The sequence below is a fragment of the Lampris incognitus genome, chromosome 2 (assembly GCF_029633865.1).
Source record: "Lampris incognitus isolate fLamInc1 chromosome 2, fLamInc1.hap2, whole genome shotgun sequence".
Classification (NCBI taxonomy): domain Eukaryota; kingdom Metazoa; phylum Chordata; class Actinopteri; order Lampriformes; family Lampridae; genus Lampris; species Lampris incognitus.
The window spans coordinates 48,161-74,376 of record NC_079212.1 but is presented as its reverse complement, the minus strand read 5'-3'; the positions used below and the strand labels follow the sequence as shown (position 1 = coordinate 74,376).

At 46.5% G+C, this 26,216-nt stretch overlaps 1 protein-coding gene across 1 annotated transcript in view; it reads left to right on the top strand.

Moving 5' to 3' along the window:
* The window catches only part of LOC130107653 (G-protein coupled receptor 37-like 1), a 40,262-nt gene extending 20,273 nt beyond the window's left edge, over positions 1-19,989 (top strand). Inside the window, exons 3-5 of the mRNA XM_056274356.1 lie at positions 5,397-5,705; positions 16,425-16,796; positions 19,807-19,989. Coding sequence (XP_056130331.1) covers positions 5,397-5,705; positions 16,425-16,796; positions 19,807-19,989 — 864 coding nt within the window. The remainder of the gene's footprint in view (positions 1-5,396; positions 5,706-16,424; positions 16,797-19,806) is intronic.
* Positions 19,990-26,216: the final 6,227 nt, after the last annotated feature.

Sequence of the window (26,216 nt, the reverse complement as noted above, 5' to 3'; positions counted from 1 at the left end):
CACTTGAGGAAGCAGGCACTTCCTTGAAGTAGAAGATCTCGGCTCGTGTTGCCTCAGCGTGTGTGACAGGTAAAGGGAGCCCGGAGAGCCCATCTGCGTTCCCGTGTCAGTCTGCTTTCCTATACTTTATGTCATACTGGTGAGTGGAAAATAACAGAGCCCATCTCTGCATGTGACTGGCTGCCAGTGATGGTATGCCAGTGTGGGGATCAAAGATAGAGGTGAGTGGTCGATGGTCAGTCAGTAGCGTAAATTTCTTGCCAAAAAGATACTGATGGTATTTCCGCACTCCAAATATTATAGACAGTGCTTCACACTCAATCTATGCGTACCTGCTTTCTGCCTGGTTCAAGGTCCTCGATGTGAAGGCAATTAGTCTTTCTTCCCCTGATGGTAAGATGTGTGACACTACTGCACCCACACCATATGGCGAGGCGTCACATGCCAACTGGTAGTTTGGGGTCGAAATGAGTGAGGGCATCTGATTCATAGAGAGCTAACTTGACTTCTTTGAAAGCTGCCTCACATTTGTCTGTCCACTTCCAATTTCTTGCTTTTGTTTAAAAGCTCATGCAGTGGCTTCAGCTTATTGGCTAGGTTAAGCATTAACTTTGCATAGTATGTCAGCAGGCCAAGGAAGGATCTCAGTTGACTCACATTCTTCGGGGATGGTGCATCCTCAATAGCCTTCACCTTTGACGGTGCTTTGTGGAGTCCTTTACTGTCAATTACGTGGCCCATGTACGCAACAGAAGATCTGAAAAACTCACATTTATTCTCTCTTAATCTCAGACCATAATCCTCCAGTCTTTGTATTGTTGCATCCAGGTTCCTTAAGTGTGACTGCTCATCTGGACCTGTGATAAGGAGGCCATCCAGATAGCATTGGATCCCTGGTAGCCCACTCAGAATTTGGTCCATTGCTCTTTGGAATAGTGCAGGAGCAGAAGTAATCCCAAAAAAGGAGCCTATGATACCTGTACAGCCCTTTGTGAGTCTCTATGGTCAACAGTTCCTGTGACTCTGGAGTCACATGCATCTGCAGATGCCTGACATAAGTCTATCTTACTAAACTTCTCTCCTCCAGCCAAACCTGAAAAGAGGTCATTGATGAAGGTTAAAGAATACTGTTCTGCAGTCAAGACAGGGTTCACAGTGACTTTAAAATCACCACAGATCCTTAGAGACCCGTCTTTTTTCATGACTGGCACAATTGGTGTAGCCGATTCACTTGGTCTCACTGGTTCCAGTACTCTCTTCACTAATCTGTCTAATTCTGCCTCTACTTTGGGTCTGATGGCATACTGGAAAGGTCTAGCTTTTAGACACTTTGCTGTGCTTCCTGGACTGACTGTCAGCTTAATTGCAATGTCTCATGCTGCCGAGTTCGTCATCAAAAACCTTGGCGTGCTTCTCCAAGATCTCCTGTAGGTGGCCTGTGTCTCTGTCATTAACCAGGAACACATCCTGCCAGTTCAGTCTGAGCTTTTCCAGCCATCTGCAGCTTAGCAGGGCTGGGCGGTTTCCTTTAATGTAGAGTTGAAGAATAATTTTCTGTTTGTTATGTTCCACTGTCCCGTCCACAACTCCTAATACTGGAACAGCCTCACCTAGGTACATCCAGCTCTGCCTCTTGTCTTTTCGTCAGTGCCACTGTCTCCAAACCATATAACATAGCTGGTCTCACAACCATCTTGTAGACCTTCTCTCCAACTCTTGCTGGTACCCTTCTGTCACAAATCACTCCTGACACTCTTCTCCACTCACTCCACCCTGTCTGCACTCTCTTCTTCACCTCTCTCCTGCACTTCCCGTTACTTTGGACAGTTGACCCTAAGTATTTAAACTTGTATGCCTTTGTCGCCTCTACTCCTTGCATCACCATTCCACTGTCCTCCCTCTCATTCACACATAGGTATTCTGTTTTTCTCCAACTGACTTTCATTCCTCTTCTCTCCAGTGCATACCTCCACCTCTACAGGCTCTCCTCCACCTGCACCCTACTCTCGCTACAGATCACAATGTCATCTGCAAACATCATTGTTCACGGACATTCCTGTCTGATCTCGTCCGTCAACCTGTCCATCATCACTGCAAACAAGAAAGGGCTCAGAGCCGATCCTTGATTGTAATCCCACCTCCACCTTGAACCCATCTGTCATTTCAACCACACACCTCACCATTGTCACACTTCCCTCATACATATCCTGCACCACTCCTACATACTTCTCTGCATCTCCCGACTTCCTCATACAATACCACACATCCTCTCTCGGCACCCTGTTGTATGCTTTCTCTAAATCTACAAAGACACAATGCAACTCCTTCTGGCCTTCTCTATACTTCTCCATCAACATTCTCAAAGCAAACATCACATCTGTGGTGCTCTTTCATGGCACGAAACCATACTGCTGCTCGCTAATCGGCACCTCTCCTCTTAACCTAGCTTCGATTACTCTTTCCCATCTCTTCATGCTGTGGCTGATCAACTTTATACCTCTGTAGTTGCTACAGTTCTGCACATCGCCCTTGTTCTTGAAAATCGGTACCAGTGTGCTTCTTCTCCACTCCTCAGGCATCCTCTCACTTTCCAAGATTGTGTTAAACAATCGAGTTGAAAAATTCTACTGCGTCTCTCCTAAACATCTTCATGCCTCCACAGGTATGTCATCAGGACCAACTGCCTTTCCACTCTTGATCCTCTTCATAGCTGCCCTCACGTCCTCTTTGCTAATCCACCACACTTCCTGATTCACTACCCCCACATCATCCAACCTTCTCTCTCTTTCTCTCATTTTCTTCATTCATCATTCTGTCAAAGTACTCCTTCCGCCTTCTCAGCAAACTCTCCTCGCTTGTCAGCACATTTCCATCTCTATCCTTGATTGCCTTAACCTGCTGCTTATCCTTTCCATCTCGGTCCGTTTAGCCAATCGGTACAAGTCCCTTTCTCCTTCCTTAGTGTCTAACCTGTCATACATCTCACCATACGCCTTTTCCTTTTCCTTTGCCACATCTCTCTTTGCTTTATGCTGCATATCCTTGTACTCTGGTCTACTTTCTTCATCTCTCTGACTATCCCACTTCTTCTTTGCAAACCTCTTTTTCTGTATAAGTTGCTGGACCTCCTCATTCCACCACCAAGTCTCCTTGTCTTCCTTCCTCTGTCCTGATGACACACCAAATACCTTCCTAGCTGTCTCCCTCACTATTTCTGCAGTGCCTGCCCAGCCATCCGGCAAGTCTTCACTACCACCCAGTGCCTGTCTTAACTCCTCCATGACCTCCACACAACAGTCTTCCTTCTTCATCTTCTACCATTTGATCCTTGGCTCTGCCTTCACTCGCTTCCTCTTCTTGGTCTCCAAAGTCATCATAGAGACCACCATGCAATGCTGCCTAGCTACGTTCTCCCCTGTCACCACCTTGCAGTCTCCAATCTCTTTTAGATCGCACCTTCTACATAAGATATAGTCCACCTGTGTGCACTTTCCTCCACTCTTATACTTCACCCTGTGTTCCTCCCTCTTCTTGAAATATGTATTCACCACAGCCATTTCCTTTTCGCAAAATCCACCACCATCTGTCCTTCCACATTTCTCTCATTGATACCATACCTACCCACCACCTCCTCATCACATCTGTTCCCTTCACCAACATGTACATTGAAGTCCGCTCCAATCACCAATCTCCCCTTCCGTACCCTCTCCGCCACGTCATCCAACTCACTCCAGAATTCTTCTTTCTCTTCCATCTCACATCCAACTTGCGGGGCATAGGTGCTGATAAAATTCAGCAATACACATTCAATTTCCAGCTTCATACTCATCACTCTGTCTGACACTCTCTTCACCTTCAGCACACTCTTGACATACACTGCCTTCAGAATTACCCCTACCCCATTTCTCCTCCCATTTGCACCATGGTAAAAGAGTTTGAACCCACCTCCAGTACTCCTGGCCTTACTCCCCTTCCATCTGGTCTATTGCATACACAGTATACCTATCTTTCTTCTTTCCATCATATCAGCTCCCTCGCTCAGTCATAGTGCCAATATTTAAAGTTCCGACTCTCACCTCCACACTCCTACACTTCCTTCTCATTCGCTGCCTCTGGACATGCCTTCCCCCTCTCCTTCTCCTTCGCCCAACAGTAGCATAGTTTCCACCGGCACCCTGCTGGTTAACAGTACCGGTGATGGTCGTTGGTAACCCAAGCCTCGGCCGATCCGGTCTGGAAATCTTATTTATGATCTGCATATCTGATTTGGTAAAGATTTTACACCAGATGCCCTTCCTGACGCAACCCTCCCAATTTATCTGGGCTTGGAACCGGCACTAACAATGCACTGGCTTGTGCATCCTCAGTGGCTGGGTTAGTTGAGAACAGTTGAGACACGTATTTTCCAAACACTGCACCTCAGTTGCTTTCAAAGCCCAAATCATGTTGCCTCAGAAACTGGTCCACTCCAAGGATTTAGTTCCCAGGCACAAACAGAGCAATACAGTGTACACTGTTAAGTGCTGGGAGAATTGCTGTGACTTGTGCATTGGGGAAACCAAACACACTCTGTCGAGTGGATGGCACAACATAAAAGAGCTACCTCGTCAAGCTAGGACTCCTTGATCTACATCCACTTTTAGGCCAGCGGCCACTCTTTCAAGGATGAGGACGTGCACATCCTTGATAGAGAGGAACACTGGTTTGAACAGAGTCAAAGAGGCCATCTATGTTAAGATGGAACAACCACCCCTGAATCAAGGAGGGGGGCTAGGAGTACATCTGTGACAATCTTACAGCACTGTGATTGCAGCTATTCCCCAATCCTCTGTGAATAGTACACATGGACATTTTAACTCTAATTAATGGTCACAGGATTTGCATATGAAACCCCCGTTAGTTTCGGCCATTTTACAATTATACTGTTTATTAGGTTGGGGATACCTGCAGTCAGATGAGACTGACGAAGTCACTTAGATGAGTGACTAAACCTTGTGTCCAGATGAACTGATTCAACTTTTCTGGGGCTAATTTCTATATAGTTATATATTAATACTTAAGAGATTAGAAGTCAGTTAAAACTGTTGCATGGAATGTCTTTATGCATGCTCAATAATCCAGGTAAGAAAATCACAGAAAGTTGAACGAGTTCATCTGGGAACAACATGAATGTTGCATGTTACGTGTTTATGTTACGTGTTGCATGGAACCCCTTGACAACATTTTTAAATAAATCCAACAATTCATTTTTAGAGTGTAATGGGCAGATAGCTTGATTTAACCTAATGTATTGTGTGTGTGTGTGTGTGTGTGTGTGCGCGTGTGTGTGTGTGTGTGTGTGTGTGTGTGTGTGTGTGTGTGTGTGTGTGTGTGTGTGTGTGTGTCTATCGCTCTAGATGACATCACTGGGTATCACCTCATTCTCTCTCTGTGCTCTGGGTATTGACCGGTTCCATGCGGCTACCAGTTCTTCCCAGCCGAAGGCACGGCGGGTGGAACGCTGCCGCTCAGTGTTGCTGAAGCTGCTGCTGGTCTGGCTGGCCTCTCTGGTTCTGTCCAGTCCAGAGGTGTTTCTGTGGCAGCTCAGCCAGGCCGTGTCTCCCGCCACAGGGCAACTGGTGGATTCATGCACCATTACCCCCTCCTCCCCCCTCTCCCTGCACCTCCCCGACTCCCTGCACTCCTTACTACTCAGATACTACCAGGTAACACACACACACACACACACACACACACACACACACACACACACACACACACACACACATACGTTCTTCTCAATGCACACATACGTATGAATGCACTCACAAACACACACAACAGTCCTCTAAAAACACAACCACACAAATCTCTACTTACACAAACACACACACACAAAGTCCTCTCCTTTTCTAAACACACCTAAACACCATCCTTCCACTGTGTGTGTATGTGTGTGTGTGTGTGTGTATATATATATATATTTGTGAAAAGAAACACTCTACAGTAGGGAAAGTGCTCAACAAACAAGGAGCAAAATAATCCAGTTAGTCAAGTAAAATCTTTATGAGACAGTACTATATATATATATATATATATATATATATATATATATAGTAACGATCACGGATGAATAGGCTCGGTGGCTAACGGATCGGACCCTTTAGTCGACTGTCTGTGAATGTTTTCATTCATCCAGGTCATGGTTATCCAAAAAAATTGAGAAATCTGACCAACTACTCCAGCAACTAAAATCCCGCTTGCCTGGTGCAGTCTTGGAGAGGATCACTGATTTCACCAAGAAAGCCCAACTATCTCAACACCACAAAACCAAAGAAAGGCAGACAAGGAAGTTTCAAAACTTACAGCGACGAACCAACAACACTAGCCAAGCAGATATACTTACCTGGAGACAAAAGACAGAACATCCCACACAAAACGGAACACAGAACAGATGGATCAAGAATCTGTCGGACAAGGTACTTACCCAATCAGAGAAGGAGGTCTTAGCCAAAGGACTGAACTTCGCCATGACACCCAACCAACTACCTATAGTTGACCTCCTTCCAACCTAACCATGGAGGAAAGGAAAGCCGTAACAGCCCTGAGCAAGGATGAAAACATCACTATCCTTCCAGCAGATAAGGGGAGATGCACAGTTATCCTCAGCACAACAGACTGCCACGCCAAGATCACGTCATTACTCAGCGACACCGACACCTATGAACCTCTGAGACACGATCCTACTGGTGGTTACAAGAGGAGAATAATAGAGTACCTACAGAAACTACAGAAAGGAGGAACCATTGATCAGATACAATACCACCGTCTCTACCCACAAGATAACATTCCATGCATATATGGACTCCCTAAGATCCATAAAGGTGGAACCCCCCCTCAGGCCCATCGTCAGCAGCATAAACTCGGTTATGTACAACATTGCCAAACATATCCAACATCTTGACCCCTTTAGTGGGCGAAACACCTCACCATATCCAAAACTCCATTGACTTTGTGAACAAGGTCCAAGGCGTAAAACTGGAACCGAATGAAATCATGGTATCCTATGACGTGACTTCGTTATTCACCTGCATCCCAACCATGGAGGCTTTGGAAACTGTGAGGCAACGTTTGCTACGGGATGACACCCTCCACGATAGGACCAACCTCAGCCCAGACCAGATTTGCCAACTACTGGACCTTTGCCTGAACACTACATATTTCCAATTCAGGGGTCAGTTTTACAGACAGAAACACGGCTGTGTAATGGGCTCACCAGTATCGCCCATTGTGGCCAACTTATATATGGAAGAGGTAGAACACAGGGCCCTGAACTCCTTCAGAGGAACACCTCTGAGCCACTGGTTCAGATATGTGGATGACACATGGGTCACAATCCAAACACAAGAGGTGCAAGCGTTTACCAAACACATCAACTCAGTGGACAAGAACATTAAGTTCACAAGGGAAGACGTAAAGAACAACAGTTTGCCCTTCTTGGACTGTGATGTCCACATTGGGGTAGACAGGAGCCTCCACATTGGGGTTTACAGGAAACCTACACACACAGACCAATATCTACTTTTCAACTCACACCACCCGCTGGAACACAAACTGGGCGTCATCAGAACTCTGCAACACAGAGCTGACAATGTGCCCAGCAGCAATCAGGCCCAACGAGAATAACACAAACACCTGAGGGGAGCTTTAAAAACCTGCGGCTACCCCAGTTGGACCTTTGTGAAAACTGCAACACGTTCCAAAAAGACCAACCGGGTGAGCGACAAGGAGAAAAGGAACAGAAGGAATAACATAGTCATCCCGTATGTTTCTGGGGTCTCCGAGAAACTCAGCAGAATTTTTAACAAACACCGCATCCCGGTGTACTTCAAACCCAGCAACACACTCCGACAAAGACTGGTTCATCCCAAAGACCGTGTACCACACACCCGGAAAAGCAATGTGGTGTATGCTGTACAATGCAATGAGGATTGTACTGACCTATACATAGGAGAAACCAAACAACCACTACACAAACGGATGGCCCAACACAGAAGGCCAAACTCCTCAGGACAAGACTCAGCAGTCTATCTACACCTAAAGGAGAAGACACACTCCTTCGAGGACAGCAACGTACACATTTTGGACAGGGAAGATAAATGGTTTGAAAGAGGGGTGAAGGAAGCCATCTATGCGAAACTGGAAAAACCATCCCTCAACAGAGGAGGAGGTCTGCGACACCACCTATCTCCCACTTACAATGCCGTCCTTTCATCTCTACCCAGGAGACTCAAGAAGCCTAGCCTCCAAGAACAACAGTCGCTCACTAACGGCTCCAACGACTCTCATGACCACTGAATGGAGCACTAACGAAGTCGAAACTAACACCCCCAACGACCGTCCCTGCTTAACATCGGATCACAAAGAGCCATGTACATCAATACCTCTGATAACAACGGGCGTTGCTAAACATCGGAACACAAAGAGCCATGGACAGCAATAGCTCTGATAACGACTCCAATGAGGATAAATATCTGAGTTTCATCACCAGCCAGTCAGACTAGCTTGGTCTAGTCAGAAAGGCACGAACTGATGAAGCGTCTTGGATGAGAGGCGAAACGTCTTCACGGATATATACCAAGTTTAGTCGACTGGTTAACGTTGTCGCCCGCAGTGCGGGAAATCCGGGTTTGTGTCCCGGCTGCGGCGATTCCCGAACTGCCCCCCGAATTCGCTACATTGGTGTCAGAAGTGGGATCGGTCCCCTCCAGCGGATGGGCTTCCCGCTAACGGGTCAGACCCTTTAGTCGACAGGTTAACGTAGTCGCCCTTGGTGACTACGTTAAGTAATGGGTTCGCGTCCCGGCTGTGGCGGTCCACTCCATCAGATGCGCTTCTCAAAGGAGGGGGATAGTGTAACGTACACAGATAAATAGGCTCGCTAGCCCTTGGATAACGGGTCGGACCCTTTAATCGAGTGGTTAATGTTGTTGCTTGCGGTACGGGAGCCCCAGGTTTGCGTCCTGGCTGTGGCGATTCACGGGGACGCGAATCTCGAAGGAAGGGGCAATGTCACGATCACGGATGACTAGGCTCGGTAGCCCTTGGCTAACGGGTGGGACCCTTTAGTCGACTGGTTAACGTTGTCCCCCGTCGTACGGGAAACCGGGTTTGCGTCCCGGCTGTGGCGGTTCCCGAGTGCCCCCTCCCCCCCGAAGTCGCTAACGTGTTTACTTATTCTTGTACGTTACACTACCCCCGTCCTTCGGGAAACGCTTTGGATGGCCTCACGGTCCTTCACGATCTCACCATCCCACTTCTGACACCAATGTGGCGAATTCGGGGGGCAGCCACGGGAACCGCCACAGCCGGGACGCGAACCCGTATCTCCTGCACCGCGGGCGACAACATTAACCAGTCGACTAAAGGGTCCGACCCGTTAGCCAAGGGCTACCGAGCCTATTCATCCGTGATCGTTACAATACACACACACACACACTCTATGTATACATACCTGCCAACATTAGGCTGTGGAAAAGAGGGAGGGGTATCGGTAAATGGCCCACCCTCCACACCCCATATAACCCTACGTCACAGATCAATAGAATGGGGAGTGTTGGCAGGTGTGCGCATGGTGTTTGCTGGTGCGGCTCGCTGTTAGAAAGGGGAAGGTCTCTGTCCAAGTGGACTGACATTTAGAAGTGTATTTCTTCTTTTTAGTTTCAAGCATTTTCAGCGGCAAACTGAGGACTTGAACATCAGGCAGGCCCGTTTGCGCATGCTCACCTCTGCCCCTGGGTAGGGTTGCCAGGTACCACGACACATATCCCCCACAGAAACTGAGAAACACCCATTTGATTTGTATCACTATGAAATCGGGAGATTAGCGGGAGAAATTAGAGAAATGGTTAAAAACAGGGAGACTCCTGCTAGAATCAGGGGTGTTGGCAGGTATGTATGTATGTATGTGTGTGTGTGTGTGTGTATGTATGTATAATTTATAGTTACAAAATAGGTGTTTATATCCATGTGTGCAGCTGCTGCTCAGCTCATTGCTGTTATTCAGTGTGGACGTGTGTGTGTGTGTGTGTGTGTGTGTGTGTGTGTGTGTGTGTGTGTGTGTGTGTGTGTGTGTGTGTGTGTGTGCAGATGATAAAACATGGGTCAGTTAGACGCAGGTTACACATTGTACTGCTGGCTGAATATGTTGTGTTCTTCCACAGGATGTTCCAGCTGCTTGAATAATGAATGTTTCTGACCAAATATAAGATGTGAATTCTTCAGAGGGTTGTTTCTGAAGCTGCCCATGTGAGCAGTAGACACACCCCTTGTTGAATGTTCCTCTGTTAGACCCCCGTGTGTGTCCAGTATGTCCCCCGTGTGTGTCCAGTATGTCCCCCGTGTGTGTCCAGTATGTAAGTAAGTAAGTAACAAAAGAACAGGCTATCTATTTTTTCTCTCTCTCATCAGTAAAACAATATAAACATTTTTAATAGTTTATACATGAGCCAAAATAAGTGCATTTAGGCAGATGTAACAGGCTGTTGTTTTTTCCTCTTATCAGTAAAACAAACACTGTATGCTAGCCTTTCAAATTAGATTCAATATGTCACAGCCTCTCACCCTTGACATCAAAGCGATCGCCCTTGACACCTGCTACACCAGCTGACACCTGCTACACCAGCTGACACCTGCTGACCCCCCCTTCACGCCAGCTGGCCATCAAGCAGTCGCCCTCACCCTTAAAAGGCCTCCACTATGGACCAGTCTTCGCTGGAATGTCGCCATTCATGGACTTCTGCCTGCCTGCCTACCTGCCACTGAGCCAACTCCTGCTCTACCCCCGAGATCGGTCACTTCAATAAAGACTTGATTCTTCCCTTACCTGGTTGTCCCGTCTACTTTTGGGTTCTTTCCTGACACGTGACAGTACGTTCCAACCAGTATGGACCCAGCAGACCATTCCACCACAGACCTGGCCACGGTCTGCCAGGCTGTAGCCAACCAGGAATCGGTCCTCGGTCAGCACAGCCAGGTGCTACAGGAGATGGCTGACGCCCTCCGTGAGCTCGGCTCAAAGATCTCCGAAATCCAGACCCAACTTAGAGCCTCCGCTAGCCCGGGACCCGCCCCTCCAGTTCCGCCACCCCCAGTGCCATCAACTTCGGCTAAGGAACCATGGGTTGCCCCGCCTGATAAGTGTGATGGAGATTTTGGACTTTGTCGCCCCTTTTTGATGCAGTGTGAGATAGTGTTTAACCAGCAGCCCCAGTCATATTCCACGGATGGAGCCAAAGTCGCTTACATCATGGATCTTCTCCGGGGAAGCGCTCTGGATTGGGCTAGGCGGTGTGGGAGATGCGGGCCTCCACTTCCTCATCCTACGCTGAGTTCACCACTGCTTTTCGCCAGGTTTTTGATCATCCCGTGCGGGGAAAGGACGCGTCTAAAAGACTGATCTCGCTCCGCCAGGGTTCCCGCAGCATCGCTGACTACTCAGTTGAGTTCTGTACGCTATCAGCGGAGAGCGGATGGAACAACGAGTCCCTCCAGGCCGGGTTTTCCAACGGTCTAAGCGAATTCATAAAAGACGAATTGGTTTCCTACCCCGAGCCTGGAGGGTTGGAGGAATTGGTTACCCTGGCCATTCGTGTGGACAACCGTCTCCGGGAGCGGAGGAGAGAGAGGACGCGCCGCTTTCCTGGTCACAACAACTTTCCACGGGCCACACCCCCAAACGCTGGGGGCCGAGCTCGCTCGACTGAGGCTGACGTCCTCCGAGAAAGCCCGAGGCGTGACTCCTCCCCAGCTTCGGAGCCGATGCAACTCAGCCGCTTCCGGCTCAACCCGGAGGAGCGTCAACGCCGCATCACCGAGAACAGCTGCTTGTATTGTGGTCAGCCTGGTCACTTTCTCGCCTCCTGCCCTCGCCGTCCGTCAAACTAGCAGGCTCACGAGGGAGGGGAAGGATCCTCGTGAGCCCAACTGTCATCCCTCTGTCTCCTCGTCCACGTACCCGGTTGCAAGCTACCATCAGTTTTAAAGGTCAGTCCACTAAACTTTTGGCTTTAATTGACTCTGGAGCTGATGAAAGCTTTTTGGATGCAAGTGTTGTGAAGCAGTTAGGTCTTGCCACTGTGAGTCTGGACCAGCCTCTTGAAGCTAATGCCCTGGATGGACGTCTCCTGGCCCGGATAACCTCTAAGACCGAGCCTGTGCGCCTCCTGTTGTCGGGAAACCATCAAGAAGAGCTAAGTTTTTTCGTTATCAATTCTCCGTTTGTTCCCATTATACTTGGTCATCCCTGGCTGGTTAAGCATAGTCCCCATATTGATTGGTCATCGGCCAGAATTTCCAGTTGGAGTCCCGTCTGTCATGCCATATGCCTCCAGTCTGCTCTGCCTCAGTCTGTCCCCTGTCAGGTGTCAAGCTCTGAGACCTCTGACCTGTCACTGGTGCCTCCAGAGTACCATGACCTCCAAGCCGTGTTCAACAAGCAGCAAGCTCTCTCCCTGCCTCCTCATCGCCCCTATGATTGCGCTATTGACCTGCTGCCGGGCGCTCCCCTCCCCAGCAGTCGTCTATATAGCCTCTCCAAGCCTGAGCGGGAGTCCATGGAGAGGTACATCAAGGACTCCTTGGCGGCTGGTCTTATTCGCCCGTCATCGTCACCCCTTGGTGCGGGGTTCTTCTTTGTGGCCAAGAAGGACAAAACCCTCCGGCCGTGTATTGACTATAGAGGCCTCAATAACATCACAGTCAAGAATAAGTACCCTCTGGGCCCTCATGACTTCTGCTTTTGATTCTCTCCAGGGAGCCACAGTGTTCACTGAACTAGACCTCCGCAATGCTTACCACCTGGTCCGGGTTCGAGACGGAGATGAATGGAAGACTGCCTTCAACACCCCCCCGGGGCATTTTGAATATCTTGGGATACCATTTGGTCTCACTAATGCCCCAGCGGTCTTCCAGAGTCTGGTCAATGACGTCCTACGTGACATGTTGGATCGTTTCGTTTTTGTTTACCTGGATGATATCCTGATTTTTTCCAGAGACCTGTCAGAGCATGTCATGCACGTCCGCCAAGTCCTTCAACGGCTACTGGAGAACCGCCTTTTCGTAAAAGCAGAGAAGTGCGAATTCCATGCCCCTTCAGTCACCTTCCTGGGCTACATCGTGGCCGATGGCCAGGTGAGAATGGACCCCGCCAAGGTCAGAGCGGTTCTTGGGTGGCCAAGCCCGACCAGCCGTAAGCAGCTTCAGAGGTTCCTCGGTTTTGCCAACTTCTACAGACGGTTCATCCGCAATTACAGCCGCGTTGTGGCCCCACTAACCGCTCTTACCTCCACCTCCAGACAGTTCCTGTGGACCCCTGTAGCAGAGGCAGCTTTCCAAGCCCTCAAGCACCGCTTCACCACAGCTCCTATCCTCATCCAGCCAGACCCAACCAAGCAGTTCGTTGTAGAAGTGGACGCCTCTGAGATTGGGGTGGGGGCGGTCCTTTCTCAGCGCTCCAGTGAGGATGGCAAGACACACCCCTGTGCCTTCCTGTCTCGCCGTCTCTCCCCAGCTGAAAGGAACTATGATGTGGGGAATCGTGAGCTCCTGGCGGTGAAATTGGCACTGGAGGAATGGCGACATTTTCTGGAGGGGTCTGAGCTTCCTTTTATAGTGTGGACTGACCATAAGAACCTGGAATACATCCAGTCAGCAAAGCGACTCACCGCGCGCCAAGCCAGGTGGGCGCTCTTTTTTGGTCGTTTTAATTTTTCTTTGACGTACAGACCTGGCTCCAGGAATGCCAAGCCCGATGCTCTGTCTCGTGTGCATGGGGAGGAGTCTGAGCCCAAGCTCCAACCTGACACCATCGTTCCCTCTACCTGTGTGGTTGCGGCTGCGGCTGTCACCTAGAACATTGAAAGGGAGGTCATGGCAGCACAACAGACTCAGCCTGACCCAGGTAACGGTCCCCAGGGCGCATGTTTGTTCCAGACGCAGTTAAATCTAGTGTGTTGCAGTGGGCTCACTCTTCCAAACTTACCTGCCATCCTGGAGTAACCCGTACCCTAGCCTTCCTCTGTAGGCGGTTCTGGTGGCCTTCCATGACGGAGGATACTGGGTCTTTTGTTTCTGCCTGTCCTGTTTGTGCCCAGAATAAGCCCTCCACTCGGGCCAGTGCCGGTCTGCTGCGCCCCCTGCTTGTTCCACACCGTCCCTGGTCGCATCTGTCCTTGGATTTCGTCTCTGGTCTGCCCGCCTCCGATGGTAACACCATTGTACTGACTGTTGTTGATCGCTTCAGTAAATTTGTTCATTTTTTGCCCTTGTCTAAACTGCCTTCGGCTCGAGAGACTGCAGATCTGCTGGTCAGGGAGGTTTTCCGGGTCCACGGTCTTCCCCGTGATATAGGGTCTGACCGTGGCCCCCAGTTCACTTCTGCTGTCTGGAAGGCTTTCTGCTCTGCCATCGGTGCCACCGTCAGCCTGTCATCGGGGTTCCATCCTCAGACCAACGGCCAGGCCGAGAGGGCCAACCAGGCATTGGCGACTGTTCTCCGCTGTCTGGTGTCTGCCAACCCATCCTCTTGGTCCTCACAACTTCCCTGGGTAGAATATGCCCATAACACCTTGCCATCGTCTGCTACTGGGTTGTCCCCTTTTCAATGCCTTTACGTCTATCAGCCTCCCCTTTTTCCTTCTCAAGAGGTAGACATTCCGGTTCCGTCTGTCCAGGCCCATGTCCGTCGGTGCTGTCGGACCTGGCAGCGAGCCCGTGCTGCACTGCTCAGGGCCTCCGGCCGTTACCAGCACTTGGCGGATCGTCATCGCACCCCTGCTCCGGACTACTCCCCCGGTGACCAGGTATGGCTCTCTACCAAGGATCTACCCTTGAAATCGGACGCTAAAAAACGGTCCCCCAGGTATATTGGTCCCTTTCCCATTGTCGAAGTCATTAACCCCTCTGTGGTCCGTCTGAAGCTGCCCCGCACTATCCGGGTTCACCCTTCCTTCCATGTGTCCTGCCTCAAACCTGTCTCTACCAGCCCTCTAGTTCCTCCGGCCCCCCCGCCCCCACCTCCTCGTATGATCAACGATCATCCGGCTTATACCGTTCGTCGTCTCCTGGACTCTCGTCGCCGCGGTCGCGGCCTGCAGTATCTCGTGGACTGGGAGGGATATGGCCCGGAGGAGAGGTGTTGGGTCCCTCGTCGCCTTGTCCTGGACGCGAACCTCATCCGGGACTTCCACAGGACGCACCCTGACGGGTCTGGTAGGTCGCCCGGTGGCGCCCCTCGGAGGGGGGGTACTGTCACAGCCTCTCGCCCTTGACATCAAAGCGATCGCCCTCGACACCTGCTACACCAGCTGACACCTGCTACACCTGCTGACCCCCCCCCTTCACCCCGGCATGCCAGCTGGCCATCAAGCAGTCGCCCTCACCCTTAAAATTCCTCCACTATGGACCAGTCTTCGCTGGAACGTCGCCATTCATGGACTTCTGCCTGCCTGCCTACCTGCCACTGAGCCAACTCCTGCTCTACCCCCGAGATCGGTCACTTCAGTAAAGACTTGATTCTTCCCTTACCTGGTTGTCCCGTCTGCTTTTGGGTTCTTTCCTGACACGTGACACAATAAGTACAATTATCATAAGCATATGAACATTCAGTAGTATCAAAAACCTGCTTCTTGTTGAAAGTTTTTTGAAATACTCGTACCTATTATCAGAACAAGTAGGCGTGTGTTTAAGTGCAGCTGTTGTTATCAAACTGTCAACATCACTTCGTTATGTACTATTTACTTAGCCTGGTTATTGTCTTTTAGGCCTTTTCCAAATATTCAATTGTGCATCTGAATTTTGCTTACACCTTGCTAATGGGGTAGGTGGGTCTGCTTGCTTTGTACTATTGTATTCCAGTCCGGTGTACGAGAGCAGAGCACAACGCGCATATCGGGTGTAGCGTTCCGTCTCTTTCTGGCGGAAACCATGAGTGTGGTAGAAATACCAGCGAGCTTCCTCATGTGGCTCAAACGTGTACTGCAGATATAAAATCTTGATTAAACGACTCGAAGAAATTCTTCAAATTTATTTGGCGACCCAAATCAAATCTCCTGTGACCCAGCTTTGGGTCCTGACCCAAATGACTGGTCTAGATTATCGATATAGTATTGCTCAAGTTATAATATAGTGTTTATTCCTATTTATTTTAATGCGTCAATTAGGAATGGTAAACACAATTTCATTGTATTTTGTGCATTGACGGTGAAGGAAACCGGAAATGTGATTAGATTTGATGTGAAAAAAGTAAAATAATATTTGTGATTTTTTTTTTTGGCAAAAGTTGGGGAATAGGTGCATAATATGACTGAAAAAATGAGCTGACAAAGCACACAAGTCAGTTTTCATTGAAACTGGTCTTCAAAGGCGTACCGGTCTGTCTGTTTCAGGGTCGGATGTGGTGGTGTTTTGGTTGTTACTTCTGCCTCCCCGTCATCTTCACCATCCTCTGCCAGCTTGCCACCTGCAATGTCAACAATGACTCCAGCTCCGCCCACAAGCAGCGTGGGCATGACGACCGCTCCTCCAATCAGAAGCGAGAGCAGCACCAGGCGGTGGAGCGCCAGCTGAGCTGCACGGTGCTAGCGCTGGCCGTGGTGTATGGCGTGTGTGCTCTACCCGAGCATGTGTGCAACATCACGCTGGCATACACGCACATCACGGTCTCTGAGGACACAGCGGCCATGTTGGTACTGTTGCATCACTTCCTGCTGTTCTTCAAGTCATCGGTGACGCCAGTGCTGCTGCTGTGTCTGTGTAAGGTAAGATAGAAAACGGGCGCGTCCGGGTAGCGTAGCGGTCTATTCCGTTGCCTACCAACACGGGGATCGCCGGTTCGAATCTGCATGTTACCTCCGGACTGGTCGGCCAACCCTACAGACACAGTTGGCCGTGTCTGCGAGTGGGAAGCCGGATGTGGGTATGTATCCTGGTCGCTGCACTAGAGCCTCCTCTGGTCGGTCGGGGCGCCTGTTCGGGGGGGAACTGAGGGCAATAGCGCGATCCCCCCACGCGCTACGTCCCTGTGGTGAAACTCCTCACTGTCGGGTGAAAAGAAGCGGCTGGCGACTCCACATGTATCGGAGGAGGCATGTGGTAGTCTGCAGCCCTCCCCAGATCGGCAGAGGGGATGGAGGGAGCAGCGACCAGGACGCCTCGGAAGAGCGGGGTAATAGATCGTTTGCATATGACGTCACATCACCGTGTTGCTGTGGCGCGAACTACAGATGGAGGGCAGGAAGTGATTTTCTAAATAGGAAGCACTATCACAAACTTTCGAAATGCCGATGTTTGGCGTCATTTATAGTTGCTCAGATTGATCAAACTGAGAAACCACAAGGAGTTTTTATTGAGTACCAAAAGTTGTTGTTCATGAGGGGGGAAAAATGCAAGAAATTGACCAAAAAAGGCGGGAGAAAACGGCTTGCAAGCCTTGGTATAGCGGAGTCAGAGAAGGCTTCTGTATGCAGTGACCGCTTTGTCAAAGGCAACGTGCCCCATGTGGCTATGTGTCTGGAGCTAGCCGGTGGTCCATAACATGGCACATTTTAAGATATGACATGCAACTACACGTTGTGTTGTTTGTCTTAGTCTAAGACAAACCTTAGAAACGATAGTTGCCGTGTTTGATCCTAGTTTCCCCGTGTTGGGATCTGCAGAAGTGTGTTTTAGAAACGGACAGTTGCTGTCATTTCCCTTCGTTGGGTAGGGTAGGCTACAATTACATGTACACAGTACATCTTATACAACAACAAAAGCAAGCATGGACAGGTGCCACGGCATTTACCCGTTGTTGCTAGGTTAAACCCCAGGACCATAAAAGACAAGCCAATCACCCTGGCCAAGACCAAACGACCGCTACTGTGGAGCACCTTGGTACCAAGAACAAAAAAGTTGCATGCCTCCATCCTTTTGTGTGCTTTGTTTTCTTGAGTTGGAGGATGTCTGGAGAACAAGTAGTTACTTACATCTACTGCCTCGGGCAAATCTTTTCATTCAGTTGAAAAATCGCTCCTCTTCATAACATAAGGATCACGTCCAACACATCTTACTTTCTGTTTATATATACATTCCCCTTGTAATATCGTCTAACCTAGCACAGTATGGGTTTGCCCCCCTCTCTTCCATTCTGCTTCCCACTTCCTGCCCTGCATCTGAATTTCACGCATCGTTGGAATCACATGACTGCAAACAACTTATTGGCCAAGTACAGCTGGGGAGAGAGAAAAGAGGTAAGCTGGAAAACAGAATCACGACAACCCAGCCATTACTCCACCGACCAGCCGGTTTCCACATCACTTCATACCGAATACTGGTGAACCAACTGGGACTCGTCCAGGCAAACAGGAGACACTGAGTAAAGTGGAAAGATTAACTAATACTTAAGAATTTCAGCATTATTCAAACAAAAGACCCACAGAAGGCTGCTCAGTATTATGGCTGCTAATGGAGTGTTATCCCTTCAACATACACTACCGTTCAAAAGTTTGGGATCACCCAAACAATTTTGTGTTTTCCATGAAAAGTCACACTTATTCACCACCATATGTTGTGAAATGAATAGAAAATAGAGTCAAGACATTGACAAGGTTAGAAATAATGATTTGTATTTGAAATAAGATTTTTTTTACATCAAACTTTGCTTTCGTCAAAGAATCCTCCATTTGCAGCAATTACAGCATTGCAGACCTTTGGCATTCTAGCTGTTAACTTGTTGAGGTAATCTGGAGAAATTGCACCCCACGCTTCCAGAAGCAGCTCCCACAAGTTGGATTGGTTGGATGGGCACTTCTTTGAGCAGATTGAGTTTCTGGAGCATCACATTTGTGGGGTCAATTAAACGCTCAAAATGGCCAGAAAAAGAGAACTTTCATCTGAAACTCGACAGTCTATTCTTGTTCTTAGAAATGAAGGCTATTCCATGCGAGAAATTGCTAAGAAATTGAAGATTTCCTACACCGGTGTGTACTACTCCCTTCAGAGGACAGCACAAACAGGCTCTAACCAGAGTAGAAAAAGAAGTGGGAGGCCGCGTTGCACAACTGAGCAAGAAGATAAGTACATTAGAGTCTCTAGTTTGAGAAACAGACGCCTCACAGGTCCCCAACTGGCATCTTCATTAAATAGTACCTGTTAGAGCCTGTTTGTGCTGTCCTCTGAAGGGAGTAGTACACACCGGTGTAGGAAATCTTCAATTTCTTAGCAATTTCTCGCATGGAATAGCCTTCATTTCTAAGAACAAGAATAGACTGTCGAGTTTCAGATGAAAGTTCTCTTTTTCTGGCCATTTTGAGCGTTTAATTGACCCCACAAATGTGATGCTCCAGAAACTCAATCTGCTCAAAGAAGTGCCCATCCAACCAATCCAACTTGTGGGAGCTGCTTCTGGAAGCGTGGGGTGCAATTTCTCCAGATTACCACAACAAATTAACAGCTAGAATGCCAAAGGTCTGCAATGCTGTAATTGCTGCAAATGGAGGATTCTTTGACGAAAGCAAAGTTTGATGTAAAAAAAATCTTATTTCAAATACAAATCATTATTTCTAACCTTGTCAATGTCTTGACTCTATTTTCTATTCATTTCACAACATATGGTGGTGAATAAGTGTGACTTTTCATGGAAAACACAAAATTGTTTGGGTGATCCCAAACTTTTGAACGGTAGTGTATATACTAATATAGGGATAATGTTGAAAATTGTGATCGTTTCTCAGTTGTCTGACAATAGTAGGAGAGAATTTATAACACTGCCTATCTGTCCTTCCATTTAAGGCTCTCGGGCAGGCTTTCATGGACTGCTGCTGCTGCTGTTGCCAAGATTGCCAACCAACCACAACACAGGGTTCACCAGGCCCTGCCCAGGTCAAGCTGCAGACAACCAGTGAGATGGCTTCATCCTCCATCTTCTTCGACAAAGCGAAAGAGACATCGGCCATCTTGTCTATCTCCAGCTAGAGCTGTCTTCATTCTATTCATCCATCTCTTATTCATCCCTCCAAACCCCATCCATCCATCTCAGCTTACAGCTACAGCTCTATCTTGACAAATTCCTCCCTCTCTCATCTCTTCCTTTTTAATTCTTCTCTTTGTCCACCTACACGTCTTTCCATCTCTCTCTCCTGTTCCTCCTTCCACACAGAACAAAGGTGGAGGATTAACAGAGACACTGGCTGGGTCTGAATACTCTATGTACTACATGCTAATGGAATATACCGCACATTGATAGTAATAGACACTCTGTAGTGCTCACTATTCCATTAAAACATGTTTACTTTAAGGCATTATTCTATTGTACTACAGTCAGTCAACTAGCAGAAATGACGACAGGTGGGTACAGCTCGCACAACCATTTTCTCCATGGTACCCATGCAAGGTTGCCATTTTTTTTGCACAATATAATCAGTTTACCGTATTGCTGTTCATATACATCCAAAAAAAGCATACATTTGAAAGACTGCTGAATTGCTTCAATGCCCACCATCTTGGTTAAGAAATTTTGGCTGGCTGGCTAGAAACTGTTATCTGTATCGCCATAGTAACCACGTAAAGTCACAGTTTTCTTAAGGAACAGTGTTCATTCGATTCAGATTTCGTTTTTGATGGATACACTTCCTGAAATTTTTTGATAGACAATTTTTTTCATACTACGAACATTTTAATGTAGTATACTAAAAGATTGTTGTTTACTAAAACTATATAGTGCATACTACAGCCATAATATGGGTATTCCTGTCCTTCAGATGAGATGTTAAGCTGAGGTCCTGACTCACTGTGGTCATTAAAGAGCTCATGGCACTTATCACAAAGAGTAGGGGGTTCCCCGGGGTCCTGGCAACATTCCCCACTTGGCATTCCTCCACCTGGCTACCTCATCCCCCGCCCCCCATGTAACTGGCTCAATGGTTCCTCCCTCTCCACCTCAAGCTGATGTGTGGTGAGCATTCTGGCGCAAAATGGTGACCGTGTATCACCCAGGTGGTGCTGCACATTGGTGGTGGTTGAAGTGAGTTAACCGCTTCAATGTGAAGCACTGTGGGTGTCTAGATAAAGCTATATATAAATTTAATCAACTATTATTATTATCATCATTATTAAGCCACAACCACTGTCTTTTCCCTCCAGTACTCATCAAGCTTTCCTCTCTTCTTACTTCCTGTTTTTCCTTTCATACCAATCCTTGCTTTTTCTTCATGTTTGCATAATCTGTCCATCCTTTTCTCATTCCCTTCCTCTTGAGGTCACCAGCCCACCATTCTTCCACTCCCAGGGGTTGGTCTGTATCATACTGATACTTTCTGATACTGCTTCCCACCCACTTCCTGTCTGTACAGGAAGTCATGTTTAATCCATAGCAGAATAGGAAATTGGTCTTCTTGCTTGCACATCCAGTTGTTGTAATAGCAGTTATCCAGCCTTGTGGTTTAATCAGTGACAGGTAGACAAGTGACATGTATATGGAATGGACAGTAAAGGAACCTCTTTGTATAATACAGAAAGCTATACTTTCAACTTTACTTTCCTCTCTATATCAACTTTGCAGTTGTGGGGATGCGTCTTAGTGTGTGAAGAGACACGAGATATCCAAGACAAAATATTGATTCATGTGTAATAAAACCACTCCCTTGCTTCCTTGATGCATTGCAATTATAAAATGAATGCATGAACAAAAGGATCAAATAAAATAAATATTATACACATGTAGAGTATATAGCTGTAGTGTATAAGGAACATTTTATGGCGCAGGATGAAGTCAAAACAGAGCGGCAATAAAGTGCAGTGCAGGTCAATAAGGTAATTAAAATCATTGCTTTGTCATAATGTAAAACGCAGTGCTTATGAGGCATTTAAAGAGCAGGTAACCACAGGGTATGGACTGTTTCAAGAGATCCCAATTCTGAAATACTTGCTCTTTTTAGCAGTCTGTGAGTCAGTAGTGAATGCTGTTTCCTCTGCTCTCTCGTGATGCATAGTACGTGTGCACCTGAAGATGTGGTACAACTTACATACAACGACAACATGGTTTTTGTTAATGGCAAATGTAATATCACTGTTATTTAATCTGATAGTGGTCCGTTTTTGTTGGTCTGGGTTTCGTTAGTCTGATATGTAAAGCTGGTTAGAGCAAGACCATGACTGCTAACCCTAACCCACCCTGAAACCAGATGTTCTCATGATCTGATCTTTCATATTGTATGCATCTAAGATGGCTCAGATACAGACATGCATTATGAAAGTTGATTTGTATGGAAAGTACAAATTGTCCCCATCAGAAGTGGGATGGTGTTGAGATGGGCACTGGTTCAGATCAAGATTCTTAAACCATCCCATTCTGTTGTCGATTTGCCCATAAGCAAGGACCAGAGAAGCTTTCTGGCTAATATACTGTGGTTATACTGGTCAGCTCCCAGGTGTAAATCTGTATAACTATGAAATAGGTGGGGCTGAAACTGCCTGCTTCAATGGTTTTATTCTCCTGGACTAAGTAAGTCCTCACCATCAGTTGTTTTTCTAAAAAGGATGTTCTCCAACACACAGGGAAGAGGAGGTAGGAAGGCATAAGGAAAAATGGAAGGAAAGGAGGATGTGAAGTGTATCTGTATAGGGTCAGGACTTTTGTACAGGGAGTAATTTAACTGTATAGACAGCTAGGTATTAATACTGCTGTAGTTCAATCAGACAGAAACAACTAGCCGAGATTAATGTTTTTTAAGTTTTAGGTTAAACTAATTACATTTCTACTTGCAGGGAAGTCAATAATTTTGTGTCACAGTGAGGCCTATTCTTGTTTTGTCCAGACTTTTCTCATGTTGGGTGTCACATTGGTACAGTATTCATAGGTTTAGATAGCATTCTGTGTGTGATGGCAGACGGTGCCTTAGCCTGACAACCCCCGACCCTGCTGTCAGTCTATCAGCATCTGTATCAGAAGACGTTGCTTCTGGTCCAACAGCTACTAGACACATTACTTTTTAACTGTAAAGCAAAACTAGGAGGTGGACAACAACGACATCGTCAGCTCCAAATTACATATTCTAGACTTGTAGATTTGAGCAATCGTACAACGCTGCATTTGTCATTAATATATGATCCATCATAACACCCCAGTGAGTAGGTGCTACACCTGATTACAATGTGGCGGCTAAGGTCCACTCTTATTTAGCTCAGAATACGTCTGGCTTAAATGTAGCCCATTATTAGACAAAACTGTTGAAATAACTATTACTTAATTATGTATCACCCAAACAACTTTAACTTCGTTAAGATACACAAGTCTGTATATTGTGCTAGAATACTTTGAAGTGCTTCTGCTTTCTTGTGGCTATTTAGGCTAAGATGTAGATGTCTACTAAACTTTCACTTCTTAATAAAGTCAGCCAAGTGGTAGCCTTGATGGCTTTAGCTGAGCTAATATAAACTAAAATACGCTAAGCTAGGATAAAGCTGAGTGAAAAGAGTGTAAAAAGGAAAAGTTTGGTATGTCTGAATCTCACAATCAGAACCATGTGTATTGGCCATGTAGGTTTGCACATACATGGAATGTGACTCTGGTGTCGTGGCTCTCTCAGTGTACTTAACCTAGAATATCAACACTACAACACAACAATCTTCACATATGTATGTATATACACAAGGACTGACTTATACAGGTGAAATAAGAGGTGATAAAGTGTAAGTCTGTCATTTGATAAGTTAAACCTGCCTGGCCATAGAACAGGACCGGCTCACCAAACAGAAGCACCTCATAAAGCATTCACCCGAACTAAACAACAGAGGAAGAGGAGTTGCTGATGTTACTGACAAAAGTTTGTCTGCTTGTGTAATTTAAATTGCTTGGGGGGGGACTGCAAATCTCGGCCTTAATACCCACTACCAAAACAGAAGCAAGTATAAGCATTCTAACACAATAGATGGACTTGTACTGTGTATCTTAGACAGTTAAAGCGGGTTTGGAGGTACCTAAATGTGTCATGATTCATGAAACAGTTTGGTGTAAAAGCTACTGGCGTATTCTGAGCTAGAGAAGAGCTAACCCTTTGCCTCCATGTTGAAGTGTGTGTCCTAGTACTCAATGGGACAGGTGTGATTTATAGCTCTGTCTTAAGGTTATGCTAAGAATTTTAAAACAATATGTCATAAGTAGAGACATACAGGAAAAGAATTACGCCATCAGAGTCATGCAAGACCTGACCTGTTCAGAAGCAGACTGATGTGAAACTGTGGTGATGTAGGAAGCAACCCACGTTCCTGAAAGGACAAAGGGAATATGGTGGGATGTGTATGTACATCTCATTTCAGATCAAGGAATAACTATTTACATATATTAGTATTATGATGAGCTAAATCAGAACAAGAACTGCTGTCTGTCAATATGATATTCTCATCACATTTAATTCTGTGTGATTAAGTACACAAAATTAACTTCACACATCTGGTGATTTTTTTTTTTTAGCAAACCTGTTGAAATTTCTGTACATTTTTCAGATCGAGGAGTTGGGGTAATCCAAAAGAAAGTAATCTGAGTAATCTGGTGGATTTTATTGATCACAGTTCTGGTAGGTAATAGGTATTACGCAGTAGATACAGTAATACAATACAATGCATTCAGGGGGCACAGATGCAGACCTACTCTCCTGTTCAGCGTCTGCAGTCAGCGTGAGCTGTGGCTGAACTGGTCAGCAGGCCGGCTGTAACTGATTTTCTTGTAATTCTCCCTTAAATGCTGTGACGTCATACAAAGTGGATTATTTCATAACGGAGGTTGTCATGACAGTTTCTTGTACAGAAGGTAAAAGAATTTAAAGCGTTACTTAAAGCTGTAGTTATTTTCATTCTTTGTTGTTTCTATGTGGTCTTCAGGTGGCTCTTTAAACCAGCTGGATGTGGTTTGGGTTTCTCGTACGGGAAGCACCACAAAACCATCGTCAGAATTCAGCTGCTGCTAACAAACACATGATAAAAGTGATAGATTACATAGTTAGCGCATAAAGATGCTAAATGTTAAAATCTGTAGCAATCTAACGGTAAGATTTTGTTTGATGTTGCATAAGGCGCCCATGAAACAAAGCTGTGAAGTGTGTCTTTATTACCACAGTACTGTAGTGGCTACACGCTGTTCATGTGTGTTTGGTGGAGAGGACTTAACGTCCCACCAGGCTGAAGAACTTACACAATATCACCTTTAGAAACTGTCTGAACTTCTTGTATCACCGCTGGCCCACCAGAAGATGGACAAGATGTTTCCATATTGTCTTCAAATGCCCTTGAAAATACTCGTTGCTCTTTAGCTTTCAGCTGAAGGTCCAACTGGTTTTGATAAGAAATGCTTCTAGAAGTCGTCCTGCAGGAGATCAGTGTCGCTGTAGCCACTTCACCCTAATGTTAGGTCAGAACTGACAGCGGACTAGAATTTAAACATCTAATTGTATTCTATTCTGTTCAAAACACATAAAAAGCAGTTTGTTAGATGCTTTGACCTGACTGGTTTATTCACAGAATCTTCTGGTAGTCTCAGTTTGAGTGTCGGGTCCCTTTAAAAAAGCTTCATCTTGTGACTAAAATAAATGAACGTGAAACAGAGAAACCGTGTATTACATGACGTGAATCAAACAATCAAGATGTAGAGGTGATAATTTATCAATAAAGATTTATAATTTACACTCAGCCGTTTTTTTCTCTCTCCATGATGTTATTCACGCAAACCATTGATAGTACTTGTTAGTACTTAAGGTGGAATTTTCAGTTTAACCACACCACAACACACATTTTATACAGTATGATGATGGGTAGTATGTATGGGGTGTGTGTGTGTGTGTGTGTGTATATATATAGCATGTTTTTCGAAACCGTCAATAGTTTTGTGAGTGATATATATATATATATAACTTTGTTAAAAGAAACACTCAATGGTAGGAAAAGTGCTCAGCAAATAAGGAGCAAAATAATCCAGTCAAGTAAATTTTTTAGCTGATGATTGCTTATGGCATGGAACAGGCTTGTACTGTCTCATAAAGAATTTACTTGACTCACTGGATTATACACACACACACACACACAGACACACAGACACACAGACACACATACATACATACATACATACATACATACATACATACATACATACATACATACATACATACATATATATACATACACTACCGTTCAAAAGTTTGGGATCACCCAAA